Genomic DNA, 26,107 nt, shown 5'->3' on the forward strand with positions numbered 1-26,107 from the left:
CTCATAAGCACTTTGATCTATTCACCTGTTCTGGGACGGTATGTTGGTAAGCATACCTGGTGAAAGACGCGTGAATCTGAGATGAGGCAAAGATGCGTTGGAGAGAAGTGCGGAGATGCAGGGACAAGGCCGGCATCGGGCAACTTTACTCCGATAATAACCGCGGGCGGCATGGCCGGAGAGCCGAGGCATCGGAATTCCGCAGGAACTACCCGCAACTCACACCATCACAACGACCTCACCGTGCATCACGCCCAGGACCCTAGAAACAAAACCTTCAGGTCTTTTTTGGTTGGAAGCTGAGCCTCACATTCCAGTCTGCCACCTTTGCAAACCACATCGCTCGGACACAGACAGGTATAAGACTCCATTGTCTGTGCCGCAGCCCCTCCAGCCCCGCTTCGCATCCCTTCCTCGAATTATAGTGCCGTCAGATCCAATATGCCTGCCCGAGCTCCCTCACACGCTCTCAAAGCTCTCAGAAGCTCTCCACGATGTGTTCTGCCTCGCCCTCAGCGACGGAACTATGCCGCTGCTGCAGAACCTGATCTCAAGGCCACTCTGCAAGAAGCCATCCCGGCAAAGCGGGAGCTGCTGAAGCAGGTCAAAGCCAGTGCAGACAAGAAGATTGGAGACGTTACCATCGGACAGGTCATTGGTGGCATGCGTACACTCAAGTCTATGGTCTGGGAAGGCTCAGTCTTGGACGCTGACGAGGGCATTCGTTTTCACGGAAAGACCATCGCCGATTGCCAAAAAGAGCTTCCTAAGGGCACTTCCGGCACCGAGACGCTACCTGAAGCCATGTTCTGGCTTTTACTCACCGGACAAGTTCCTTCCACTGGTCAAGTTCGAGCTCTGTCCCGCGAGTTGAACGAGAAATCGGAGCTCCCTAAGCACGTTGTCTCGATGCTCAAGGCCTTTGACAAGAACGTACACCCCATGACTCAGCTATCTTGCGCCGTTGCTGCCCTCAACACCGAGTCTGCCTTTGCCAAAAAGTATGCTGAAGGCCTGAACAAGGCCGACTACTGGGAGCCTACCTTTGACGACGCCATCTCGCTTCTGGCCAAACTTCCGCGTGTTGCAGCCACCATCTTCAACAAGGAGGCGGTGGATATGCCTCTGGACATGGATCAGGATTGGGCTTACAACTTTGCGAAACTGCTTGGCAAGCCCGGCAAGGAGAATGAAGGCTTTCAAGATCTGCTGCGCCTCTACCTCGCTCTTCACGGCGATCACGAGGGTGGCAACGTATCTGCACACGCTACGCATCTGGTTGGCTCTGCCCTCTCGGACCCTTTTCTCTCATACTCTGCCGGCTTGCTCGGCCTGGCGGGCCCATTGCACGGTCTTGCTGCTCAGGAAGTTCTTCGCTGGATCTTGGCTATGCAGGGCAAGATTGGCGAGAATTTCTCCGATCAGGATGTTAAGGACTACCTCTGGACTACCCTCAAGTCTGGCCAAGTCGTTCCTGGCTATGGCCACGGTGTGCTTCGCAAACCTGACCCTCGTTTCAAAGCTCTTATCGACTTCGGCGATGCCCGTGAAGACATTGCTAGCAATCCTGTCTACCGACTAGTCAAGAAGAACAGCGAGATCGCACCCGGTGTGCTGACCGAACATGGCAAGACCAAGAACCCTCACCCTAACGTTGATTCTGCGTCTGGAGTTCTTTTCCATCACTACGGCTTCCGCGACCCTCTTTACTATACTGTGACATTTGGTGTCAGCAGAGGTCTTGGTCCTCTTGCTCAGCTCGTTTGGGATCGTGCCCTGGGCATGCCCATCGAGCGCCCCAAGTCGATCAATTTGGAGGGTCTCCAGAAGCTTGCACAGTGAGCTGAACGCGATAAGAAGCTGTCAATAAGCGTTATGCCACCCATAGGCGTAGGAAGGCGTCTCAAATCGCAATGAGGCGTTGATGATCAGGGTCTGGCCCAATATAGAGCACGGGGTTACAGTGTGCGTCGATCTAAAATACCCTGCTTGGAAATTGGCAAGTCTATGTGTATGTGGGGTCTGAGGTATGTGATGATAGATAAAATTGATCTCGAATTACCCAACCATCGGTGGTCCAAACCCCTCTCTCTCTCTCTGTATGTGTCTATGTTCGAGTCGCGCTCTGCTTTCACTCCAGCCCTTACCGCACCTCGCCAGACCTCGCACGGATCAAAGGAGCCATCTATCAGGAATCCCGCTCACCGCCATCATTTGCCTGCCGAGGCGTCCGCTAACCCGAATGCTTCCGCTCGGAAGGCCGAGATTCCATGTCCCAAGGCCGTCCGCCATGGCTGCACCGCTTTTCCTCCCGTGCGTCCCTGACCCGCGCGTCTTGCATCGCCTCGAGCTCTTCTTGCTGCATGTCGAGTTCCTGCTTGGGCAGTGTCGCCTCGTCTACATTGCTTGGTAATCGTTGACGGCCGTTGGTGGCGGCTGATTCGACGGCGAAGGTGGACTCGGCTACTGCGCCGCGGATGCCGTTCACAGAGGATGTGGTGGGTTTGACAAAGGTCATGGTGTGTAAAAGGGCGGCTTAGTCGTGTCTTACGTGTGGGTCGGGGGTTATGGCTGGGCTGGTGGTCTTGTACTGCTAACTCTCTGGGCTATACAGGCGAGCGTGTGAACGATTGCATAACGGTGCTTTCAACACCGTGAGGACTCACGAGTGTGCTATGATTTTCGTCGTTTGCCCCAGAGAGGTCAACGCAACAGCAATCATGCTCGAGCAGGTCCTTGAGCTCACTTGTCACCTGCAAGGGCGTACGAGACCTGGCTGTGCCTCGCCTCCTATTACTTGATTGCAGGATCCAGACTTCTGTATACAATGTCTCGAAACAACACCATGCCCCATTGGCCGCCCGCGCCTTAGGTGATGTGTAGGAAAGGCCTGGCCGGACCAGACCAGCCTCCCAGATGAATATGGATTTGCTCTGCTACGTCACACATAAATGCTTGACCCACCTCAATGTCCGCATCGCTATCGCTAATTACCCTTCCTGTCCAACACTGACTCACTCACGCTTATCGCACAGTCCACGCCTCCCAAGATGCGCAACCCCAGGACACAACCTTCCCATCCACCAATGCCAGCACCACTCCACAGCTCCACAACCCGAATCCACTACCTCACCCCCAACGGTCTACCGCCAAACCAAGGCCAGCCTCCCACCCCAATCCGACAAGCCCACCACCGTCCTCCCCACGACTACCCACCACCTCCACCACCCTTCCCACCAGCATATTACCTCCACCCCTTTCCCTTCCACCCCCCTCCTCCCCCGCCTCCTCCGCCCACCCCACCACCGCCATCATGCCCGCCACAAGGCCCAGCCGCAAGCACAATCTACCGCTACCACTACCACACGCATGATGCTGGACCTCCGAGTCAAGGACGCCCGCCGTAAACCCCCGCCGCGGTGCCGGCTTGCCAGCAAGGCGCGCCAAGAAGCCATCCACCGCATGGGCAGCCAGTGGTGCCAGGCACGGGGAAGCGTGGGGAGACAAGCTGGGAATGGAGGAGAAGGGAGGGGAGGTGAGGGGAGGGGGGACACCGCAGGACTGATGTCTGACATTTGGATGGATGGCGTGGTTCGACGAACGAGCGGGTGGGGAGAAGGGCGGATGCGCGGTGGCCAAGTCAGGGATGATGAGGGCTGATGGGAGGGAGGGTGGGTATTGTGGAGGACGAGGTAGAAGACTGCGGATTAGTGATGTGGGCTGATATAGGAGACTGATGGGGGAGAAATATGTCGGCTGACTGGAACAGTGTCTTTGCTTGAAATAGTATTGAATCCCGACCTAGTGTATATTATTAATAGGGCATATTGCTGCAGTGTAACATCCGGGACTCTGTTTCCCTTTCCCTCTATACCGTTTCCATGTTCGATCACCACAACACGATCCTCTAACAAGAAAACAAAAACCTCTGCTGCTCTTCCACTTCCCGCCGTTACGACCTCCTCGGTCCCAGCCTCCCCCCGATTCCTCATCCTTTTCCCAGCACTTCCTCAGAAAGTAAAAGTCATCAACGCCGGATTCAGCACAATCGGCAGCAACAAATGACTCGCCGTGACCGTACTCATGGGCAGTATCGCGATGAAATCCGTAATGACCCAGTCATACGGGATCCAGCCGCCGGGGTTAACGGCCAGCCAGATAGTGACGAAGATGCCGATGACGGAGAAGGCGATGCTGAACTTGAACTTGCGCACGACTTTGGGGACTTCGAGGAAGAAGTTGCTGCGTTCAGCTTCTTTGGAGGTGGCGCCCCATGTCATGTCCTGGGTTGATGTGTGAGTGGGAGGAGGGGCAGGGGATGGGAGGGGCACAGTGGGCGGAAGTGCAGGTGTGTTGTGGAAATTGGAGCAGGGGTGGTTAGGCAAAGTGGCAAGAGGGCAGGTAGGCTTACCACTTCGAACATATGCGCGAGGAGTGCCTGGCTGACGTGCAAGCTCAGGCCGCCCAGGAAAACCGACAGCATAAGAATCCACTTGAAGTTCTCCTGCAGCGCCCGGAAGAAGCCCTTCTCCCCGATCCGATATCGCATGACCGCTAGAGCGAGGTTTCCTAGTCCATTGAACACCACCACGATACTGAACCACACCTTCCAGCTGTCGATGTAGTACTTGTCCAGATACCCATTGAACCAACCAATCGCGAAGTAATTCGCCAACGTCATAATCCACGCGGCACCGATAGCGTAGTATGTGCCAATATAGCTGATGATGGTAATCTTGCTGGTGAAGCGAATATTGCTGAACAGGAATCGACGGAACAGCTCTGTGAACGGGCCTTTGTAGATCCACTTGCGCATTGGGTGGAAGAGCAGCTCATTGCAGCCGTAAGCGTACTTCTCCCAGCGGGCCAGCTCATCGTAGACGGTCAGCGACACCCCCTCCTTGAAGCCTTCACCTGCCCAGGCAGCCAGTCGGATGATGTACCCCTGACACTGCAAGCGTAGGCTCATGTCAAAGTCCTCGCTCACGTGGCTTTCGGACCAGAATTTGTCGTAGCCGTCTTCGTCCACGTAGCTGACCTGCTGGATGGCACTCCAGCGCAGGATTGCGTTGTGGCCGACAAAGGGCGCCACGTCGCCGTTCGCGACTGTGTATTTGATGGCTGTGTAGATCAAATTGGTGAAGAAGGTGATGCCGTTCTCGAAGTACGTGTGCACCACTTGCATTACGCCTGAAGAGAACTGCATGATGCCCACATTGGGGGATTGCTCCATTTCAGAGGCGGCATCGAGGAGGCAGTCAGCCGGCACGCGTGTATCGGAATCAATGAGCACAATATAGTCGCCAACGCGTATGTTGCCTTCGGCCCAAGCCCGGGGATGCTCAGCTAGGACGTCCTTGAGAGCGGAGTTGTAGGCTTCGTCTTCGTCGCTTTGGGTCCAGGCATTATGTGGGCGGTCGTATTTGGCGAGCTTCTCCTCAATGGCGCAGGAAAGCATTAAGCCGAAGTTCATGTTTGACGCCTTTTTGAACTTGCCCTTGCGGATGAAGCCCTCAGAGTTGTGCTTGGGTCGGGCGGTCCAGCCAATGGAGTGGTCAGCATAAAAGTCGATCCGAGCCTGGCGTTCCTCTGGAGGAATGAGCTGCAGGCCATCGTCGTTGATGAACATGTTAGCGGACCCGCCTTGGAGCTCGTAGGTTGAAATTGCTTGCTTGATGGAACGGACAGTTGGAGCTATGACAGAAGCTAGGCCTTCTTTATAGACGGGGCATTGCACAGTGATATGTGGCAGCTCTTTCCGACAAAGGCGCACTGGGAGTTTGGCCGAGTAGTACTTGCTATTGAGTTGCATCTGCTGGATGGGACCGATACATTGGGCGACACATCCAACTATAACTTGAGCAAAGAACTAGATACGTTAGTGGATGGAGGCTATATGCGGTGATACTTACCAGTGTGAAGAATATTTGAACGGGGACGAGAGCCAGGAAGGCAAGGCGAATGAAGCCACGATCGACCGCGATTTCAATTGCGAGAGATCTCGCGGCAAGACCGAGCAACACAATGACGACGATCAGGGTACATGCCACAAGAACAGTGTTCATAAGGTTCGTCGATCTCTTCTCCACAATGGGATTGCCAGACTCGGGATCAATCTCATACATTTCCTTTTCTTCTTGTGCTTCGTCGTCGTTCTCCTCTGCGGGATCACCCCAGACAAGTTCCGTAAGGGCAGCTTCGACAGCTTTAGCGCGCTTTATCAGGTTCGAAGCATTGTCGTCCCATACAACCAATAGCTCTTCTTCAGCAAGGAATGCAGCAAAATGGAATTTGCGAGCATGCGGCAATTGGTGCATACTGGACAGGATTTGAATGCGAAGGCCTTCTTTTAAGGGTACCTCGTGGCTGTTTGGCGAAGACTGCACAAAAGCCTTGATGACTCTAGAGTTGACAGTCATGGCTACTTGCAGATTCAATTGATTGCATGCCTCAGCGAACGTCGAATGAATTAGCTGTGGAGGACAGGCCAGGTATTTGCCCTTCACCCTTCTCAACAAAATGCCTTCTGAATTTGCGGGATTGTTGTGATCAATCCAAAGCTGTGAACATTGCTGTTGGTAGAGATGATTGACCATGACTTCGTGCTTGATGTCATCAAAGATGCGGCTGCGCGTGCTGCGGACCGAGCGTATGTCCGCTTGCGGGTCATTGCTTGGAATACTGGAACTGTGACCAGTTGTGGGTGATCGCGCGCTCGATCGTTCGTTTGACATCGACAGGTGCGAAACAGACTGTGGAGTGGTCGGACGTGAGAGCTGTAGGACCGGATTCAAGTCAAGCGGCAAATTCTTGAAGAAGCCAGGATCCTCAGGACGATAAGGTCGACCAGGATGAGCGCCCTCGAATGACTCCTTGAAGCTCGAGGTTTTGGACATGTTGGTGCAGAGTAAGATATGCAGTAAGTTCCAGCGTTTATCAGATGAAAGCAGATTATCAAAGAGAGGAAAATTGCATCGAGGGTCATGCCTTAATGCTCATCGGCCTAGCTTCACGTCTTCAGCTCGGCACAGCAACTTTGCCAGATGCTAATCTAGATCTTCATGGTCAGCCACGGGGGCGATCGCGGAGAGACAGGATGACGCTCGAGAAATTTCATCCCTAGCCATTGAGCTCGGCGTTATTGGGCTATTGACGCAAGTGCAGCGTCAGCGAGCCGAGTTACCTTACCTGACGGTCTCGGAGCAAGATCAATAGTGCATGATACGACCGAAGCGGTTGCCGGTGCTCTCCACACTAGCGGGTGGCACGTCAAAATCATAACAGGCCATGCTGCCAGGGACAGCAATATGTTTGCGGCTTTCTCGACTGTGCAGTAATCACGCAGCACGTTGACACGAGAGTCATATACTTGACACGAGCGACCTTATGAAGGGACGGAGATAATCCTGGTAGGCGGAGGGTAGGTTTGGCGGGACAGGAGAAGAGTCTGAAGATTCAAGACGGACGTGGTTGAGATACAAATAACGCTAGTCTGTTTCTGTACTAGCTCCTGGGTTCATCGAGACGTCGTTCAGTCAGGACCTTTGGATGCCTTCTCCCCTCACTCCATCTTCGTCTGTCGCTCGTCGTGCGAGGTACCCATAAATGTGGACGCTGCTTATGCTAACGTCTTCAACCCGTTCGATGGATACAGATCTATTCGAGTCAATCTTGCTAATGCTGTGCTTAATCTCCGGGCCGTTCAGGCCATCGATCTTAGGAGCCCTTTGTATCAGGCCAAATTCGAACACTGAACCCGAAACAGCAATTGACGGTGTCCTCAGCTGCTACTGTACCTGCCTTAAGGGGCGCTGTAATTGGAATGACGAGGAATTCTCCTTCAACAAGCATCTTCATCAGGATCAATGCACTAACACTTTGCCCTGTGCCAATTAGTCCCAGCAAAGCTTCTCTTTCCCTTTAGCTCCCACTTGCGGCATCTAGGCTTCAAGTACAGCATGGCCCTTTCTAAACGTCCGGCATACACGCGAGCTCCGGCATCAGCTACGTCGACCGCTACAGACAGTGGTGTAGACGCTATCACTACTGCACCAGTAAATCCAGAAAGGCCACCAAGCATCAAAGTGGCTTCGGCAAAGCTCGCGGAGAAGAAGGGCCCCTTCGATACCCCGTACGAGTCACACGTCCCTTCCAGACTCTCCTCGTTCGTGGAGCTGCAGCAGGTCCAAGCATCCAAGAACTACTTCCGATCTCGGCGCGTCAAGAAGGGTGAAGTCTCACAGCCCTGGAACGAAACTAAAGATTCCAAAGAGAAATGGGTGTCTCTCATTCCTCTAGTCGGCATCCTTATCGGTCTGGCACTGTCGGCATTGCTCGTCTGGGATGGCTTGCTCACAGTTGTGGACCATGAATATTGCACAATCCTCGACGACAGCTTCACTGACGGTCTTGATGGTCAAATTTGGTTGAAAGAGGCGGAAGTCGGAGGCTTCGGTAACGGACAATTCGAGCAGACAACGTCAACAGATGAAAACGTCTTCGTCAAAGACAGCATGTTACACATCAAACCAACACTTCAGGATCCAGAGCTGATCGAGACGAACAACGTAATCGATCTTCGCAAAGACGGCGTTTGCACGTCTGATGTATGGTCCAATTGCCTCATCTCGACTAACACTACAAACGGAACTATCGTACCACCTGTCAAATCTGGCCGTATCAGTACCTCAAAGTCCAGATCCATCAAGTATGGCCGGATTGAAGTCACTGCCAAGCTCCCTCGAGGCGACTGGCTCTGGCCTGCCATCTGGCTCCTCCCAAAGAACTCCGCCTACGGCGTCTGGCCACAGTCAGGCGAAATCGATATTGTAGAGTCAAGAGGCAATAACCACACCTATCTCCAAGGTGGAAACAACATCGTCTCCTCCGCACTTCATTGGGGACCCAACCCAGCACACGACGCGTGGTGGCGCACCAACAACAAGCGCAGTGCTCTTCACACCACCTACTCCAGCAAGTTCCACACCTTCGGCGTTGAGTGGAGCGAGCGCTACATCTTCACCTATGTCGACTCCCGCCTCCTGCAGGTCATGTACGTCGACTTCGAACCCGGGACCAGCCTCTGGGATCGGGGCAAATTTCCGACATACGACAAGACCAACGGCACCGAGCTGCGGGATCCGTGGTACCACGGCGGCAAACCCATGCCTTCCAGACCATTTGACCAAGACTTCTATCTCATCCTCAACGTCGCCGTGGGGGGCACGAATGGCTGGTTCGAAGACGGGAAGAGCGATAAACCCTGGGTCGACTCGAGCAAGACTCCGAGAAAGGATTTTTGGAATGCTCGCGATACATGGTATCCGACGTGGGAAGGAGGGGGAGAGATGGTCGTCAAGCGCGTGCGTATGATGCAACAAAAGGGATATAACGGCTGTGACCCTTGAGCGGCAGCAGCATCCGCAACAACACCTGTCCGCTCATTGCACCACGGCCCCGAGACAACAATAGACGCTCGCACACGCGTATGATGGTGAAAAGAATTCCAGCATATAGTACTGTTCTGCAAGATCAATCTGTAGCTACTGTACCTTTACACCTAATCAAGACAATAAATTGTCCTGGACTACTCGCACACGATCCAAAAAATGATCAGCAACCAGACCCGAAGCTATGGAAGATGAATTCATCCACGCTCCTCATTCGTGATAGATTCTGAGTCTATGCCCCCTTACATCAGCGACACGCGCTTTCAAGGCGCGAGGCAAGACTGCGTGTGAGGTAGCGGCGCAGGCAAACCATTGCCACGCTTCTCACGCCGAAAGCAGCAAAACTGACGAACTCGCGCTGCGCGATACGTGCAGCGCCCACCCCAAGATATCATCTAGCTCGGACAAGAGCAGGGAGGGCCAGTGAAAGCAGCACCAAACGGTTTGCGCTGACCCAACGGCAGTTCGCCCACAGACATCCGAGAGTGCGATTTACAGCAGACGCGCCACCAGTCAGTCCCCGCTCGCGTTCGTCACCGCACTCGTGGCAAAGGCAAACGGATAACCCAAACGACCAGCATCGATAATCGATAGTTGATAAAGCGCCGTCTCATCGCCTCGCGCTTCCAAGCCCGCCTTCCATCATTCCTCTTACGCGCAAGGGGGGATACTGTATCTAAATATCCATCAAGATCCAGCCCCAATGTCGACTCCAGCAGCTCAGGCAGCAGCAGTGACCTGCACACAGCCAGCGCGTACACCAGTCCAAACTCAAACTTCTGCTCCCACACCAAGCTTCTGGAGCAAAGCCCGCACAATGCTCGGCCTGTCCGTCCTCACCAGCAGAAAGACGCCGGCTGTGGTGGCCACGCCACACAAACCACCAGCCATGAGTCCCGACATAAACGGCGCGTCTGCGTCTGCGCCTACTCCAGCGCAGCAGATCCTGCGCCGCGACAGCGCCAGCTCGTGGGTCAACGCGCGGCACGAAGGGGCGAGCACGACACGAAGCAGCTACACGTGCGCCAGATGCCCGTGCTCGTGGACGTTGGCGGGCGGTTTGTTCTACCGCGAGCCGCACGCGTCGGCTGATTCGTTGGCTGGGTTTGAGTTTGATGGGCAGTCGGGGACGTATGTAGCCATGACGACGAAGCGGTAGGTGAGGGCGGAGGGCGGAGAGGGGTGAGGGATTCGGGGGGGTGAATGAGATGAGTTTGGTCCGTGGGTTTTGTTGGGGTGACGGGTGGGAGAAGAGGCTGTTGGATGGAGGTTGTAACTTGCCTTGCGGTCGCGCTAATTCTGTACGCATCCGTACAAGCTAAATGATTACTCGCAGGTGTGCTAATGGGTCGATCGTTGAGGAGGTGACTTGGCAGTTGTCGGTAATTCGTACCTCTGAGATGACGATGCTGTGAGTCTGGCATCGCGCCAGAGCGCGAATGTGACCTCTTTCGAGGGCTTCGAAATGATGCCCGTTTGTCATCTAATCCTTCGGCATGTTGTCACGAATGGTATCCATCAACGACTTGACGTCCACGGAGGTCGACCTCCAAGACATGGGTTGCTCGTTGGAAAGCTTGGCTAATAGAACGCCGCCTTTCAGGCCCACCCGCAACGTACAAGGCGTTTGACCGCCACCTTCAAAATCCAATGCGAGATCACCTTTGTATGCGTCGACAATATGCCAACGTCTCTTTTCGGTGTATATTTCCTTGGCGATAAATGCCGTAATGTCACGGGTCACAAGATCGTTGATGACGGTAACGAAGTGCTTCATGCTGTCGTACTTGGCGTCATCGACCTCATATACAGTGCCGTATATTGGCCGACCTAGGTACGATGTCACTTTGAGGTTATGTTGTATGCCGGTCGGTAGCTTCAGTGTGTAGATAGATTGTTGAAGTCCGGTAGTAAGCATCGAATGAGTCTGATGAGGGAGATCTGACTCCTGGGGCTCGGCCTCGGCAAATTCGAGATCGATACCTGCTCGCCTGAGTGGGCCAATGACGGAGTCATCGAGATGTTTTCGGGCTGCTGGACTTGCGATGCTTTGTTTGAGCGCCGCAACCAGCGGTCTGAGGATGGCATATTCTGGCAGATGCGCAGGTCGCATAGAGATTGGTGGTGGTGGGTGAGCTCTTCGAATTCTGGATTCATGATGAGCCTGACAAAGCAGGCTGCGTATTGACAAGCCGATGTATTGAGCTAGATCGTTGTCGAAGTCGTTTGGGTCAGTCTCGGCTCTGCTTGGCGTGAGCGACAGCGTTACAGTGTATTGTTCGTCGATTGTGAACTCGATATCTTCTCCTCTGGTAATGAAGCCCTGATTTGCAGCCAATCTGGCTTCTCTTCCGAGCTCAAAAAAGAGCTCTTCATCAATCAAGCTGTCACGTGCTTCCACTAGTTCTCGATTCGCCGGCGATCTTTGCTCCGAGTGCGTAGTAGCAGGGCTGTGCCTTCCCGTTTCGCGTCCACCCCGAGAGACGGTAACAGATACTCGTCTCGGCGCTACTTGACGTGCTAGGTGAACATCCGACTCAGAATCTTGGTACAGCTTCGCAAAGCCTTGATTGCGAAACTGAGGAGCTGATTCAGTCATGCCAAAATGGACACCCATGGCACGACGATCTCTCGGATGACGACACACTTTCCAGCCTTCTTGACCCACATCCGCAACCTGTTGCCAGAACGAAGACTGGCGCTGCGACTCTTTCTTCAGGCGTTCAGAGGCAGAGGTAAGCGCGTTTGACGCGGATGCAAAACCTTCGGTCCTCCATCCTTTGGACAATTCTGCCACAGGTCTGATGGTTGGCGCGTACCGGGCATCCTCGAGAATATGACTATCGAACATTCCAGGTTTCATGGACTGTCGGAGAGTGTCGGAAAAGGTGCCTTGTGCTGCTCTGGAGTGCTTTGACAAGAACAAGGAGATGAAGTCGAGAGCCTGGTTGCATTGGAGAGTCCCTCGGTGAATCTCCGCGTACAGTTCCTCTCGAGACTTGGCCAACACTTCAAGACGCTCCTCTCTGGTCTCGTTATCGGCGTCATCTTCTTGATCCGTGGGCGAGTCATCCTCGTCGGTGTCTGGATCAAGAGCTACAGTCTGCTCGGTGATATTCCGGAAGGGGCCCTTTTGAACGAATATTTGGTTAATCCTGACTGACAGATCTCCAGAAGTTGCGGCATCGCCCTGTGGAATGTCCACCGGCACTCGGATCTTGGTCGACATCGTCCTTGAGGTTAAAGGTGACGTGATGTTATTGAGCAAGGTTGAATTAATACCGCGCTTAAAGGCAGAGAGTTCAGCCCTGTCACTAGCGTCTTGGACACATGACGCTAACAAGGCCAAGTTCCCAGAACAGCTACTTAGCCGAGTGGTGAAGTCAAAAAGAGGCGAGCGAATGACATGGGCACGCGGGGCATGCTGCTCAGCACTGCAATTGCGAGTGGGATGCCACTGAGTTCACACCACACTACCAGTCTCTTTATCTCTCAACACCTGCCAACCTATGCCTGTCTGGAGCCGGTGACATATATATTGCTTCTTTCCCTACCTTTCTCTCCCCCTTCCTAACCTCACCAAACCAAGCTGATTTCAATATCTGCTCCAGCATAAATCACACCACGCTCAACATACCTTGAAAAGTTACCCTACGAACCACAAACATGGCGGCAAGCGCCCCTCCACCTCCTAAGAAGCGCCGTATCGGTGTCATGACCAGTGGAGGCGACTCACCTGGCATGAACGGCGTCGTTCGATCAGTTGTCCGCACTGCTATTTACAAGGGTTGCGAAGCCTACGCCATTCATGAGGGATACGAAGGTCTGGTCAACGGCGGCGACATGATCTCGCCAATGCATTGGGAGGACGTCCGAGGCTATCTCTCAAAAGGTGGAACACTCATTGGTACCGCTCGTTGCAAGGCTTTCATGGAACGTCCTGGCCGCTTAAAGGCAGCGAAGAACATGATCCTGAAAGGCATTGATGCTCTAGTCATCTGCGGCGGTGACGGCAGTCTGACAGGTGCTGACAAGTTCCGTTCAGAATGGCCCAGCTTGATTGAAGAGTTGGTCAAGGCGGGAGAGCTCAACGCACAGGATATTGAACCCTACAAACACCTCAACATTGTCGGCCTGGTGGGATCTATCGACAATGATCTCTCCGGCACCGACGCGACCATTGGCTGCTATTCCTCACTCGGCCAAATCTGCAATGCCGTCGACTCAGTCTTTGATACTGCGGCATCTCATCAACGAGGCTTTGTCGTCGAGGTCATGGGCAGACATTGTGGCTGGCTTGCTCTCATGGCTGCCATCGCTACTGGCGCAGACTACGTCTTTATTCCCGAAAAGCCTCCCTCGGCGGGCTGGGAAGATCAGATGTGCAACATCATCACCAAGCACAGATCCCGCGGAAAGAGAAGGTCCATTGTCATCATTGCCGAGGGTGCTTGTGATGAAAACCTAAACAAGATCACAGCCAAACAGGTGAACGACGTCCTTGCCAATCGCCTGAACCTCGATACTCGTGTCACAGTTCTTGGTCACACTCAGAGAGGTGGCACGGCGTGCTTCTACGATCGCTGGCTGTCCACTATGCAGGGTGTCGAGGCGGTCAATGCTGTTCTCGAGGCTACCCCGGAGACTCCCAGTCCAGTCATCACCATTCGAGAAAACAAGATCGAGAGATCTAATCTCATGGATTGCGTCGCCCTGACAAAGTCGGTGGCCAAGGCCATTGAGGCCAAAGACTTTGACCGAGCCATGCATCTACGAGACGTCGAGTTCAGTGACTACTTCGAAAGTTACTTGATGACCATCTCAACAGACAGCCCCAAACTCCGGCTGCCCGAGAATCAACGTATGCGCGTTGCTATCGTCCATGTTGGTGCACCAGCAGGTGGCATGAACCCCGCAACCCGTGCCGCAGTCGCTTACTGCCTGACAAGAGGGCACACCCCCATTGCCATCCACAATGGATTCCCAGGTCTTCAGCGCCATCATGCGGATCAACCCTTGGGTTCTGTACGAGAAGTCAAATGGCTCGATGCTGACCCATGGGTCAATGAAGGTGGGTCCGAGATTGGTACAAACCGTGGTCTCCCTAGTGACGACCTTGAGACGACCGCCAAGTGTTTCGAGCTGTATAAGTTCGATGCTCTATTGCTTGTCGGAGGGTTCGAGGCTTTCGCAGCGGCGAGTGAAATTCGCAAGGGCCGTGAGAAATACGACTCGTTCAAGATTCCCCTGATTGTACTCCCGGCTACAGTGTCCAACAATGTTCCTGGCACAGAATACTCACTTGGCAGCGACACCTGCCTCAATACTCTTCTGGAGTTCTGCGACAACATTCGCCAGTCAGCCTCCTCGTCTCGCCGCCGCGTATTCGTCATTGAAACCCACGGTGGCCGATCGGGCTATCTGGCAACGATGACTGGGCTTGCTGTCGGTGCCCTTGCTGTCTACACTCCAGAAGAGGGTATCAATCTCCATATGCTTGCTCGAGATATCGAATACCTTCGCGAGAACTTCCGCAACGATCGGGGAGCGTCCCGTGCCGGGAAGATCATTCTTCGCAACGAGAAAGCTAGCGAAACATATACGACCAACCTCATTGCTGACATGATCAAAGAGGAAGCTCGCGGTCGTTTCGAATCACGTGCCGCCAATCCAGGCCACTATCAACAAGGTGGTAAGCCGTCGCCGATGGACCGAATCAGATCCCTGCGGATGGCCATCAAGTGCATGGAATACCTCGAGGACAAATTTACCGGCGTCACCAAACAGGCATGTGCTGATGACCCCATGTCTGCTGTCGTTATCGGCATCCTCGGATCCGAGGTGGTTTTCAGTCCTTTGGGTGGACCGGATGGACTGGAAGCTACGCAAACCAACTGGAAGGAAAGGCGCCCAAAGAGCGAATTCTGGTTCCCCATGAGGGACACGGTGGACATTCTCAGCGGTCGGCCGAAGGCAGATGATACCTGCCATGAATGCGGCAAGGTCTACGTCGACAATAGACTTGGTCCCGTGATCTCACGGTCATCATAAACCAGAGACGTTGCAGCAAACGATAGACATGGACGGATGGACGACTCAAGCAATCGCTTATGGGGACTATGACTTTTGGTGCAAAGACTACATGGCGCATTGATCATTACTAAGATAGTCACATACCTTTATTGCTAGTATGATAGCTTCACGACCCAGTGCGGCTGGTATCACAATCGAAGTCCTCCTACGCAGTGGCTGTCTTCCATGGCCTGAGCCACGCACCCGCGGCGCACACTGCACTAGCAAGCATGCAGGACCCCGAAAACAATACAATCGCCTCGTACTTCGCAGCACCATACCTGCTCGTATCCACCTCCCTCATCAGCAACCCTCCACTAATCGGCCCCGCAAAGATATTCCCCAGCCCCTTCCCAAAATTAAACAGCCCAAACGCCGCAAACGCGGCCGTCGCGTCCCCCGCCACCGCCGTACCCATCCTTGCCCACATGGCCGTATACCCAGCCCCAAAGAACCCGTAGATGACAGCAAAGACACTCAGCACGGCAAAACTGCGCGCCAGGCCCCACAGCGCCAGCACGGCGGCGGAGGTGACGAGCGTTGAGGTCAGGATTAGCGCGTTGAGCGGCAGGCGGCGGTCGGAGAGGTAGCCGAAGGAGAGCTGGCCGAAGACCTGCGCGATGGACATGAGGGCCAGGAGGATGGCGCCGGCGCGCGTGGAGAGCCCGAGCGAGGAGGCGTGGGAGGGGAGGTAGAGGGGCGGGAAGAAGTAGCCGAGGCCGTTGGCGAGGTTGGAGGCCGTGTAGATCCAGAAGAGGGGGCGGCGGAGGAAGGCGTAGTCTGTTGTGCTGCTCAGATGGGTTTCGGTGGCTGTGGTGTGGGGCAGGCGGCCTTTGATGAAGAGGATTAGGGGGGCGGTGGTGACGGTGAGGCCGACGGCGACGGCGCGGAGCGTGGTGGCCGAGCCGTACCTGTTGAGCATGGCTTCGAGGCTGAAGGGGAAGATGATGCCCGAGACGCCGGACGCGGAGCACAGGAGTCCGTAGGCCATGCCCCGGCGGGCGACCCAATATTCGTTCACCATTCCAATAATAGGGTAGTAGAACACGGTGAAGCCGACGCCGTACATGACGCCTTGCGTGAAGATGATGGCGCCGAGGGACTTGGAGAAGGAACTGCCGAGCACGCCGATGATGGCGAGGGCCCAACCTCCCCAGATCATTTTGGTGCGGTGGTTGTGTGCACGTTTGAGGAAGGGGATGATGATGGGGGCTCCCATGTATGAGATGCCGGAGGCGACGGTGCCGATGACGGAAACGTATGGCTGGTTGGCGTACTCGGGTTGGTGGGAATAGTAATTCTGGAAGACACCGAAAGATAATGGGAACCCTGTTAGAACGCTGGTCAGCCTGCAGTGGTCAGATCGGTAGATGTCGACCTACCCCAGAAGAGTGACTCGAAGAGGAATGCTGAGAGGAGCATTTTCCAAGCAGGCCATCCTCTGTCTACTGGGGCCAGACCGTCAACCGTGGTGTCATCGCTGGCCGAGCGCATGACAACTTCAGGTGTGTTGTTTTGAGAAGGCCGTTGGGGCATAGTCCTCAGCTCGGTGTGCTCGACTTGCGTCTGTGACATCCTGACCCTCGCTGCAAGGACAGCACATGAAGTATCTACCGTTGGGGTGACTGCTGATAGAGATCGTCTTGCGTGGCAATTGGAGCGTATATTTTTTCTCTGGTATAGAGTGAGTCAGAGGTAGTGACCATACAAGTGTCAGTCGAGGCAGATACAACGAGTTAGCTACGTAGTAGTTGTCCCGAAAGGAAAATGCTTTACATCACGGCAACATGGAAGAATACGTTGCCCTCCGACCGAGAATGTGACGTCTCCAATTTCACCCACTTGGCAGCGACGGAAGATGCTGATCACCGGCTCACCTGCATGTAGCTATGGCAATCGACGGTCACCGGTTCGAAATATAATAGCACACACGCTAGAAACCCAGCTTATGCAATCTATCAGCAGCGTTGGCGGTGCTCGCGTATGAGCCGAGGTACACGAGGCTGGGTCACGTGAGTTGTTGAGGCTCAAATCACCTGATCAGGCTGAACTCTTGGCGCAGTCACGGTGCGCGAGTCGGGCTTGTCCAAGACGACAAGCCTCAGCGAACCTGTCTCCGACCATGGACGCGGACAAGCAAATCAGTTGCACGTCAAATCCCTATAGAAGGCCACCCACAATCCCTCCGCCAATCTGTGTCCGAACACGAGAGGCTTGAAGTTCCGGACCGTCTCAAGCAGCGCATGCTAATGCAAGGTGGCTCGGCGTCTGCAAGCTCACCACCTGGAATCAGCCTCACGGTGACCCGCAAAAGACGATGTAATTACAGCTCATTGGACAGATTTCTGACGCGCCGACTATTCGAGGATTCGCTATCATTCAAATATGCCAATCATTGGGTGGTCCTTTAGCCGTGGCTGCATAACACTACTGCAAACACAGGGCCACCTTGTGCAGCTCACATGCATGCGGAATAGCTTCCCCCTGCCATCCTTACGACACTGGGCGTGAGCTGCGTCACGCTGAGCCTCATGACAGTGCGAGCTCCTGTTCGCTCTCAAAGTACGAGTTGAACTCAAACTCGATGCCTTGTTCAGGCATGCTCGGCGTGCTTGCGGTCAAACAAGCCGTCCCTGGTCCGTGTCAGCCTCATTCTGATCACAGAATTCTCCCAGGAGTCCCGACCGGTGAGTAGGTCCTCTATCTGACACCGGTGGTGCGGGTCCTTTCCAGAGAACTTGAAGGCAAAACTCAGGCCCACAGACGTATATATCAGGGTGTGGCCGTCCTCCTTCCTCACCAGAATTTCTTGCTGCTTGGGAACATGCCTCCCCAATCCTGTCCTGGACAGCGGGCTTCACGATACCCTCGGCTGTCGGAATCAGTGCCGAAGTGGTTCACGAAGTCGGTTGCTGCGAAAGCTGCTTGGGACCATGCCAGCACATGGTCTTACTGCAGCAGGATCAGCCAGAGGTCACGCCATCACTAACAATGATCATCGTCCAATCTGGCACAAATTATATGGACAGCTTCGACAAAAACCACTGACATCTCCAAGCTGAGCCACCTTATGCTGCTGACGTTGCGGTCGAGGATACATAGCTAGTCATTGGCTGTATGTCCAGACGCTATCCTAACATCACCTAGCCTTCGATGCATACACTGGGCCACCCCTTGTCTTGGCAGCCTCGAACCAATGAGCATGCCTTGTGCAGACTACCCTTCTATTTTCCGGACTACTATGGCTTTCTTCGAGTTTATGTATTGGTCGCGATGGATTACAGGGCTGTCTAGCGTGGTGCTACTGCTCAACATCGAGCCTTCAATCTGTTGACACAGATATCTTTCGTAATGGTGCCTCTAAAACCGGTGTCCGCAGCCACGGACTGCCACCACGCCCTGAACTGACATCCCAAAAAATGCGGCGCACTTCCACTAACCACCTGCCCCCTGATTGCGGACAGAGACGACTAGCACCGCGACCTAATCAGCAGGCACTCCATGGACCTCCTCCTGGGTCAGCAGTCGGTCCGTCATCGGCATTCGAAGCATCAACCTTGGGGTTTGATCAGTTCGCTTTCGACCCGGCCGCCATTTCAGATCTGGACTCTGAGCCTCAATTCTTTAACCAGTGCGTGTTAGACGACGTGCATCTGGACTCTGCGCTATGGACGGGCTTCAATGCCACACCGTTTCCTGTACAGAACTGGGATGAGCCTGCCGCAGCAGCCGCTCACCTACAATCACGGCCCCTAAATGGACTCGTGAGTGACGTGAATGATCTTGGTAATATCAGCAGCTTCCACGAGCCCTCTGTCTCCGAGCTAGGATTCACACCTCTGTCTCCCGTGTCGGCTGCTCACAGTCATGCTCAACAAAGCAACTTGGTCACGCCTCAATCCTACGCGATTACTTCTCCTGGAGAGATAGGCTCTGCCTACTCAGGCTCTCCACCGGCTTGGTCCCCATCATCCTTCTCGGACTCCGTTGCGAGCGCAATATCACAGTCATCCGTTGCATCACCTAGGGTCGCTGTGTGCAAGTACTGCGGCAAGAGCTTCAGACGAGGCTGTGAGCTTCGGTAAGTCCAGCAGCGCCGGTATATCTATCCTCTATACATGCCACTAATCCCGGCCCAGGGAGCATGAAAAGACACACACGAGGCCGTACCTTTGCGACCTCTGCCTGTATCGCTGCGCAACCCGTCGCGACTTGAAGAGACATAAGGAAGTATATCATTTAGGTCCACAGTCATCAACTCAATGTACGGTTTGCGATAAGATATTCACACGGGCGGATGCTTGTATGAGACACATGAAGCACGAACACACGAAGACTCTCGACCTGTCGTCTCCGCCGATTAACGAGACTGGAATTCATGAGGCGGAGTTCTCTCAAAATGCAGCTGCTGCAGATTTCCCGGAACCACTCGTTCAGACTAAGGAACCAAAGATGCCTGTTCCAGAGCATCTTGTCGAGGCGACGATTCGTTCCATTGGTGGAAGTGTCCGCCCGCATTTTGATCATCGTCAATGGCCAAAAAGGCCCTGAGTGGGAGAGCATCTGTTTTAGCTCGAAGGATTGGTTGAGTTATGCCATCCATTGCAGCTAAAGCGCAAGGCCATTGATTCCCAAGGCGAGGAACACCCTGTTCAGTACCTCAAGTACGCCGACTCATCAAGAGCTTCCGCCATAGGCACGTTCAGTACTACCTGAAGATCCCCCCGGCAAAGCACCTGATCAACGGGCCTCCAGTGAAAACCCCAATCTCTCGTGGCCGGATTGTCCCAAACCTTGTTCGAACTAGCGCCCCGGCAATTGCCTGATTTCGGATGGCTGCCTTGCCGTGGCAGGCAACGCCTCTGTGAGCTTTGCGGGACTGGGTAATTTGACCTAGCCCTTTCCGCTTTCCCCAAGGATCACGTCCTGACTGCCGTCCATGCTCTGAACGAGCTAGTAACTCAGCACTGTCAAGCGATGCAAGCCAGCTCGAGCTCGATCGGCACTCCAGCATTGTGAACGCTTGGGGTGGTTCGCCGCATTCCACTCCAACAGAGCAGCTGCAATACACAAGCGCACGGATGACTGAGGGGTTGAGGGTGTCGGGAGCGGGAAATACAGAAAGGGCTGGGAAAAGACTCTACTTATGGCGGACAAGAAGGCAACGACAGGGCTGGCGCGAACGGCTCCGTAATAGTCGCAGCTCTGGGCACGAACAGGTGGTGGGAGCATGGCAGGCTTCAGGCGGGCGCGACTTTGACTTAGCCGTCAGGTCTTGCAAGGGTTTCACATCTTCCAAGTTGCTCGGTGTATCAAGGAGATATGGAGGACGTGAGAAAGAGAGACAACGAAAGGAAGATGCGGCGAGGCAAATTCGCGATGCTGGGCCGAACCTCAGTGTCATGCCATTTCGGCGTTGGTTTGGCAGGTGTTTGGTCTAGATGGGACGGATTGGAGACCGCCAACATCTCAGCGTACACCACATATCAAGGGCAGCGTAGCAAGCGGCGTAGCAAGCGGCACTTCCAGCGATGCGCACCGTAGGGGCAGCAGGCTAACTTTAAAGGGTATTCATTTCTCGTCGTCAGAATATGAAGCTGAGGCTTTTATCGCCTCCAACTACTTCGCAGCTCAGGCCACTGCCTCTATGCGTGACCAGTCTCTGCCCTGCCGACCTTTTCTCAATCACTCTCCAAGCTCCCTTACGCCTCGTGTGAATCGTTCCAACTGGCTATCCCCGCGTTCGCCGCCGAGACCACCTCACTAAGCACTCGCTCAAACATCAAGCCTTGGTGGTAAAGTCAACCTCGCCAGGCAACAACCCCCCATCCGCCGCCTTCTCGCACGTGCAGCTCCCCTCACTCCGCTTCCCACACGCGCACTTCGCGCCCGCCACACCCGCGTTCTCCGTCGCTGCGCGGTCGCATGTGCATTCGCCTGCTGGTCTTGCTCCTACAAACATTATGGTCAGCGGGTTTGTGCCACACAACATGAATGGCCTAGGCGGCGCCTAGGATATATAGGAACATGGGAAGAGGGGATAGGGGAGAGGGTAAACAAAGACTTACGGCATGAACACCTGGCGCCCGACAGGGTATTCTCCTGATTCTTTTTCTCGCACGTGCAGTTCATCGCACTCTGCTTGCCGCAGGAGCAAGTGGCCTTTTCGGCGCAGACGCACGAGTCGGAGCGGCCGCAGCAGGTGGTGGGCTTGACCATTTTGGGCGGGTTTGTGTGGTGATGTCTGGGAATGAAGACGTGGTTGGGTAAGAGGGTTGGTGAGGTTGAGTGTTTTGACTTTGATGTTGTTGTTGTTTTTGGTGGAAGAGGAATTGACGACTGTCGGACGAGTGGCGGTTGCCCTCAATATATAGATTCTGGCGAGGCTGAGTGCATGACGGAGGTGATGACAATGACGGCGCGGTGATTGGTGGACTGGGTGGAGCGCCAAGAGAGAGTTGCCTCCTCCGCGAAGGCGGCCAGTCAGAGGCGCTTCATTTGCAATTGACAAGGGGCGTCAGGTGCTGGGTGGTGGTCTGAGGGCTTTTGGCGGTCTAGATGTGGTTTCAAGTGGGTAAGGGAATGTTGTTGTTGCCGCGAGAGGGGTCGATCCTGGTACGTGGTAAGTGGTACTCACTGATTGTTCAACATGCTGTGAAATTATATTCTCCTACACTTGAGAAACAGTCTAACCATCCGAGATGGTGGGATCCTCACGTCGGGAGGACTCTCAGTCGACAGCTTGGCTATCTTTCCATCCTTCAATTGCACCCCACACTGCCAACTTCCCTTGCTCACTCGTGGTGAGTCTGTTGTGCCCACCTCTCTCCATCAACTCCCACTTCACCACCTTCGTGCCAGCCTCCCCACCACCATCCCATCTCAGCTTCGACCAAGAGAGCTCACCAGTCTTGACCTTCTCTGTGTAGATATCTTTTTCGCCCACTGCGTCTAGAATTGCCTCCCAGTTGCCTCGGCCGTTGCCCCACATGATTTCCCAGTCGTCCCTTGCATGCATGATCGTAAGGTCAAGTGGAATGTCGGGTGCTCGGACCAATTCAACGAGACGCGACTGGGTATCCCATTTGTCGTGAATCCTGGAAAGGAACCAAGTCTGCGCGTACGGCCAGGCAATCAGCGGAGAGAGCAAAGGAGGCGTCAGGCCTTTGATGCTATACGTGTCCAACAATTTAGTGAGTGACGTAAAGCCGGCAAAAAGAACAAGAGCTCGTGGAGCCGGGCGTTGCAGCTGCGCTGTCCAAGCATGGTAGGTTGCCGTGGAGACAAAAGTGCCCATGGACTGGCCGACCAGAACAATGCGATCGGGAGAAATGGTGTTGTTGGTAGTCTTGAGAGATTGAAGAGCCGCATTTGTGCTGTCTGTAACCGAGAATGGCATATCGTGGCCGGTCAGATGCGAGAGAAGCGTGATTGCGTCCAGCGTCACACCCTCTTCTGTTGGCGATCCTGTCGACAGCCCAAAGCCGCGATAGTCGAAGCCAATGACATGAATCGGCCGCTCCGGCGTAGACAGAGAGAGAAAGTTCTGGTAGGTTGGGCCACGGTGAGCGGACGCGAGGTGGCCGGCATTGCCATGGAAGAAGATTACAAGGACTGCATTTTGATCCTCGAGAAGCAGTCGAAGGTTCGGGCGCCTTGACGCAACCGAGTAGTCCTCGACAACAGGCTGTTGAGTCCTTGGCGAGGTCTCAGACGTTTTGTAGAGATGGAGTGGCAGTACATGCCAACAGTATATCGTCTGGTCGTCGGGCGTCTTCACAGTAAAGGGCTGGACTTGACCCCGAAGGAAGCCGAAGTTCTCGACATCGGAGAGATTCTGCCAGTAGGTCGGATTCACGAGATGAGCATAGGTCGCCGCCCTCTGTGTTGAAGGGTGTGTCAGTGCCAGCAAGGCTAGCACATACGCTGCCCCGGCGGCCGCTAGCGTCCAGTACGCTCTCGACAAGAGGCCCATATTGGAGATCAGATTTGCAGACGGCGTGATGGGTTTGAGCCGCTCTCTCTGGATCAGTTCATGATAGAGCAATACAACGCAACTGAGCCACGGTCCTGTCCTTTGAGGAAGTTTCCAAGGTCGGTAGTAGATGATATAGATATATAGCGATCAACAGACGTATGACAGAAGTTGATCACAGTCACGAAACTTTGGTTGTCAAGGTGGCATGATATCGTCAATCGCCGTTGCCGATATGGCTACGTTGCTGTGGCGAGCTGAATGAAGCCATTTTGCCGCTAAATCCACCGTACGGTCCAGGTGCCGTCAATGCTCGAGGAATCCTGGTCAGTCTTCCATCCGTTCCTCACTAGAAGTGCGCATAATACCATGCGCACGCCAGCCTGAGGCAACTGACTGAATCACGGACAACACGATGGCGGACTCGACACGTGCGAAGAGAGTTCAGCCGTCGAGAGAGCGAAGAGAATCTACGGTGAAGCGAGCACGATACTCTCCTGCGCCGCCCTCTACGGCAAAGAAAGCAGTGGCTGCAGGCAAACCCGCAAGTCCTGCTTCTGATACGAAACCGAAGAGAAAATACACCAAACGGACGAGTACGGCTAGGACGTCCACTCCTCGAGAAACTTCGACGCCGCCCGTCGAGGATATCCTGCCAACGAAAGTGACCAATTCCAAACCGCTACCAGTAACTAAGCAGAAGCAAGCCTCCAAATTGTCACCCAAGGACTACCAGTCAGTGGCAGAGAGCGCTATACTAGCTGCCTCACTTCACCGGTCACGCATGCAATGGCTGTCGGATGGCATTTTCAAGAAATACTGGGTCAAGCCGGTCAAGAGGAAGGGTGTAGTTGAGCAACCGCCGAACAACCCAGACGCGAAGTCCATGACAAAATTGGGCAATGGCACAATAATCATCGATCCTCACAAGTTTGACGTCACCTTCTACACAGTCCGCGAGCAGGCTCCCGTACCGGCTCCGGCGCCTTCTTACTACAAACATCCAAATCAACATACACCCAAGCTTCCAGCTTCCGGCATAGCAGCGATGGGACCCCCTACCACACCCTTCACACCAACAGCGAGTACTTCACCTGCGCCCCCGAATCCTCCAACACCGCAGCAACCAAGTGTGGCACCGGTCAGCACACCAGTGGTGAAACAGGAAAGTACGGCTCCAGCTTCGCAACCTGTAGTTGCATCGCCGGCCCCTTCGACGCCAGTGGGTAATCCACCAACTCAGCAAACCATTCAGGCGCCGGCACCGGCGTCCAAAATGAATTCGGATCCTGTCATACAAATGCTGGCGGCGAGGGCAGCAACTGATCCCCAGCTAAAGGAATTGATGAAAGTTGTTGCCACATCTAAGGCAACAGCGGAACAGTTGAAGGAGTTCCAGAAACACATTGACGAATTCAACGCAGTTGTCAAGAAGCAGGAAGCTGAGAAAGCGGCGAAGGAGAAACAGCAGGCGCAGCAGGCACAACGGGCTACGCCACAGCAACAACAACAACCGCCGCCGACAGCGACAGCAAACCAGCCAGCCGTTCAGCCATTGCCGAAGCAAGAAGGTCCTACGCAGCCAGCAGCAAGTCCAGCAACACAGCACGCAGCAGGAGCCGCAGTGGCAACGACTGCTACGGCAGCATCGCGGGCTGCCAGTTCACCAGCTGCGGCGACGCCCGCGGCCATTACTGCTCCGTCGTCCAACTACAGCACACAAGCTTCGCGCCCGCCCACTCAATTCCCGGCGTACGCACCCCCTCGGATGGAAGCCATCATCAAGCATATAGTGGTGGAATTCCATGGGGAAGGGACCTCGACGGACCGATTCCTTTTCCCCGACTATGCGGCACTGGATCTTCGCTATGGCGGACTTGAAATGATGGCATCATTCCTCGTTGTACGGCCCGGATCCGAGATCAGTGCGGCTCTCGGCGAGGGTAATTCGGACGAGGATACAGTAACTGCCGTCAAGTGGAAAGCGGATGTCGAGTACTATCAGCCAATCTCCATCTCAGTGCGGGCGAATCAGCACCGGACGATTGAGACGATAGCACGGGCAGCACGGACACTGCCAGAAGTACAGGAGCATATGAAAAAAGTTCTCGAGACCAAGACACGCGCGCCGGTGGAGTATCTGGTGCACCAACTCCCTCGCGACAAGGGTGTGGCTGGTTCAGAGGTCCCTTCCGCCGAGATGGTGGACAGTGGGGTGGAGATGGGCAGCGACGAGGAAGACGACGAGCTCAAGGCTTTTTATGGCCACGACTGAAGAGGGATGGTATAGGACAACTTCCGTGTGATCCGGAGCGACTTTTCACAACGAAGCGGGGCAGCAATGAAGAAAAGGTGGGGGAGTATGTAGCTACCAGTAGCATGAGTCTTCCCCAACTCTTTCAATGTTGCAGCAGGGTGGTGAACTGGGTAGCAGGCACTGCGACAGGCATTGCGGCAGGCATATTGTGGTTGATGCTTTCTGACACGAGCTAGAAGTAGACACGGGCGTTTCTCGGGCTCAGCGTGCGGCTGTTTACCTGGTACGTTCTTCACATGCGCATGGCCGTATTGGTACCTGCGCCCCTGCGCCCATGCGCCCCAGCCTGTCCCA

The 26,107-nt window shown here is 54.5% G+C and overlaps 9 protein-coding genes across 9 annotated transcripts; 4 read left to right on the forward strand and 5 right to left on the reverse strand.

Moving 5' to 3' along the window:
• Positions 1-441: 441 nt before the first annotated feature.
• Positions 442-1,842, forward strand: HMPREF1541_06299 (2-methylcitrate synthase, mitochondrial; the record flags this gene model as incomplete). The annotated part of the gene is made up of 1 exon (XM_008720635.1): positions 442-1,842. The coding sequence occupies one exon, from the start codon at positions 442-444 to the stop codon at positions 1,840-1,842; it is 1,401 nt and encodes a 466-aa protein (XP_008718857.1).
• A 2,168-nt stretch (positions 1,843-4,010) lies between these two features.
• On the reverse strand, positions 4,011-6,896 carry HMPREF1541_06300 (uncharacterized protein; the record flags this gene model as incomplete). The annotated part of the gene is made up of 3 exons (XM_008720636.1): positions 4,011-4,283; positions 4,412-5,869; positions 5,913-6,896. 3 exons carry the CDS (start codon positions 6,894-6,896, stop codon positions 4,011-4,013), a joined length of 2,715 nt encoding a protein of 904 aa, XP_008718858.1.
• A 1,062-nt stretch (positions 6,897-7,958) lies between these two features.
• HMPREF1541_06301 (uncharacterized protein) lies at positions 7,959-9,407 on the forward strand (the record flags this gene model as incomplete). Its single annotated transcript, XM_008720637.1, has 1 exon — positions 7,959-9,407. The coding sequence occupies one exon, from the start codon at positions 7,959-7,961 to the stop codon at positions 9,405-9,407; it is 1,449 nt and encodes a 482-aa protein (XP_008718859.1).
• Positions 9,408-10,932: 1,525 nt separating this feature from the next.
• HMPREF1541_06302 (uncharacterized protein) lies at positions 10,933-12,678 on the reverse strand (the record flags this gene model as incomplete). The annotated part of the gene is made up of 1 exon (XM_008720638.1): positions 10,933-12,678. One exon carries the CDS (start codon positions 12,676-12,678, stop codon positions 10,933-10,935), a length of 1,746 nt encoding a protein of 581 aa, XP_008718860.1.
• A 437-nt stretch (positions 12,679-13,115) lies between these two features.
• On the forward strand, positions 13,116-15,500 carry HMPREF1541_06303 (6-phosphofructokinase subunit alpha; the record flags this gene model as incomplete). The annotated part of the gene is made up of 1 exon (XM_008720639.1): positions 13,116-15,500. One exon carries the CDS (start codon positions 13,116-13,118, stop codon positions 15,498-15,500), a length of 2,385 nt encoding a protein of 794 aa, XP_008718861.1.
• A 187-nt stretch (positions 15,501-15,687) lies between these two features.
• Positions 15,688-17,096, reverse strand: HMPREF1541_06304 (uncharacterized protein; the record flags this gene model as incomplete). The annotated part of the gene is made up of 2 exons (XM_008720640.1): positions 15,688-16,850; positions 16,904-17,096. The coding sequence occupies 2 exons, from the start codon at positions 17,094-17,096 to the stop codon at positions 15,688-15,690; spliced, it is 1,356 nt and encodes a 451-aa protein (XP_008718862.1).
• A 4,207-nt stretch (positions 17,097-21,303) lies between these two features.
• Positions 21,304-21,740, reverse strand: HMPREF1541_06305 (uncharacterized protein; the record flags this gene model as incomplete). Its single annotated transcript, XM_008720641.1, has 2 exons — positions 21,304-21,473; positions 21,590-21,740. The coding sequence occupies 2 exons, from the start codon at positions 21,738-21,740 to the stop codon at positions 21,304-21,306; spliced, it is 321 nt and encodes a 106-aa protein (XP_008718863.1).
• A 511-nt stretch (positions 21,741-22,251) lies between these two features.
• HMPREF1541_06306 (uncharacterized protein) lies at positions 22,252-23,496 on the reverse strand (the record flags this gene model as incomplete). Its single annotated transcript, XM_008720642.1, has 1 exon — positions 22,252-23,496. One exon carries the CDS (start codon positions 23,494-23,496, stop codon positions 22,252-22,254), a length of 1,245 nt encoding a protein of 414 aa, XP_008718864.1.
• A 415-nt stretch (positions 23,497-23,911) lies between these two features.
• Positions 23,912-25,771, forward strand: HMPREF1541_06307 (uncharacterized protein; the record flags this gene model as incomplete). The annotated part of the gene is made up of 1 exon (XM_008720643.1): positions 23,912-25,771. The coding sequence occupies one exon, from the start codon at positions 23,912-23,914 to the stop codon at positions 25,769-25,771; it is 1,860 nt and encodes a 619-aa protein (XP_008718865.1).
• Positions 25,772-26,107: the final 336 nt, after the last annotated feature.

This window comes from Cyphellophora europaea (assembly GCF_000365145.1).
Source record: "Cyphellophora europaea CBS 101466 unplaced genomic scaffold supercont1.6, whole genome shotgun sequence".
NCBI lineage: Eukaryota > Fungi > Ascomycota > Eurotiomycetes > Chaetothyriales > Cyphellophoraceae > Cyphellophora > Cyphellophora europaea.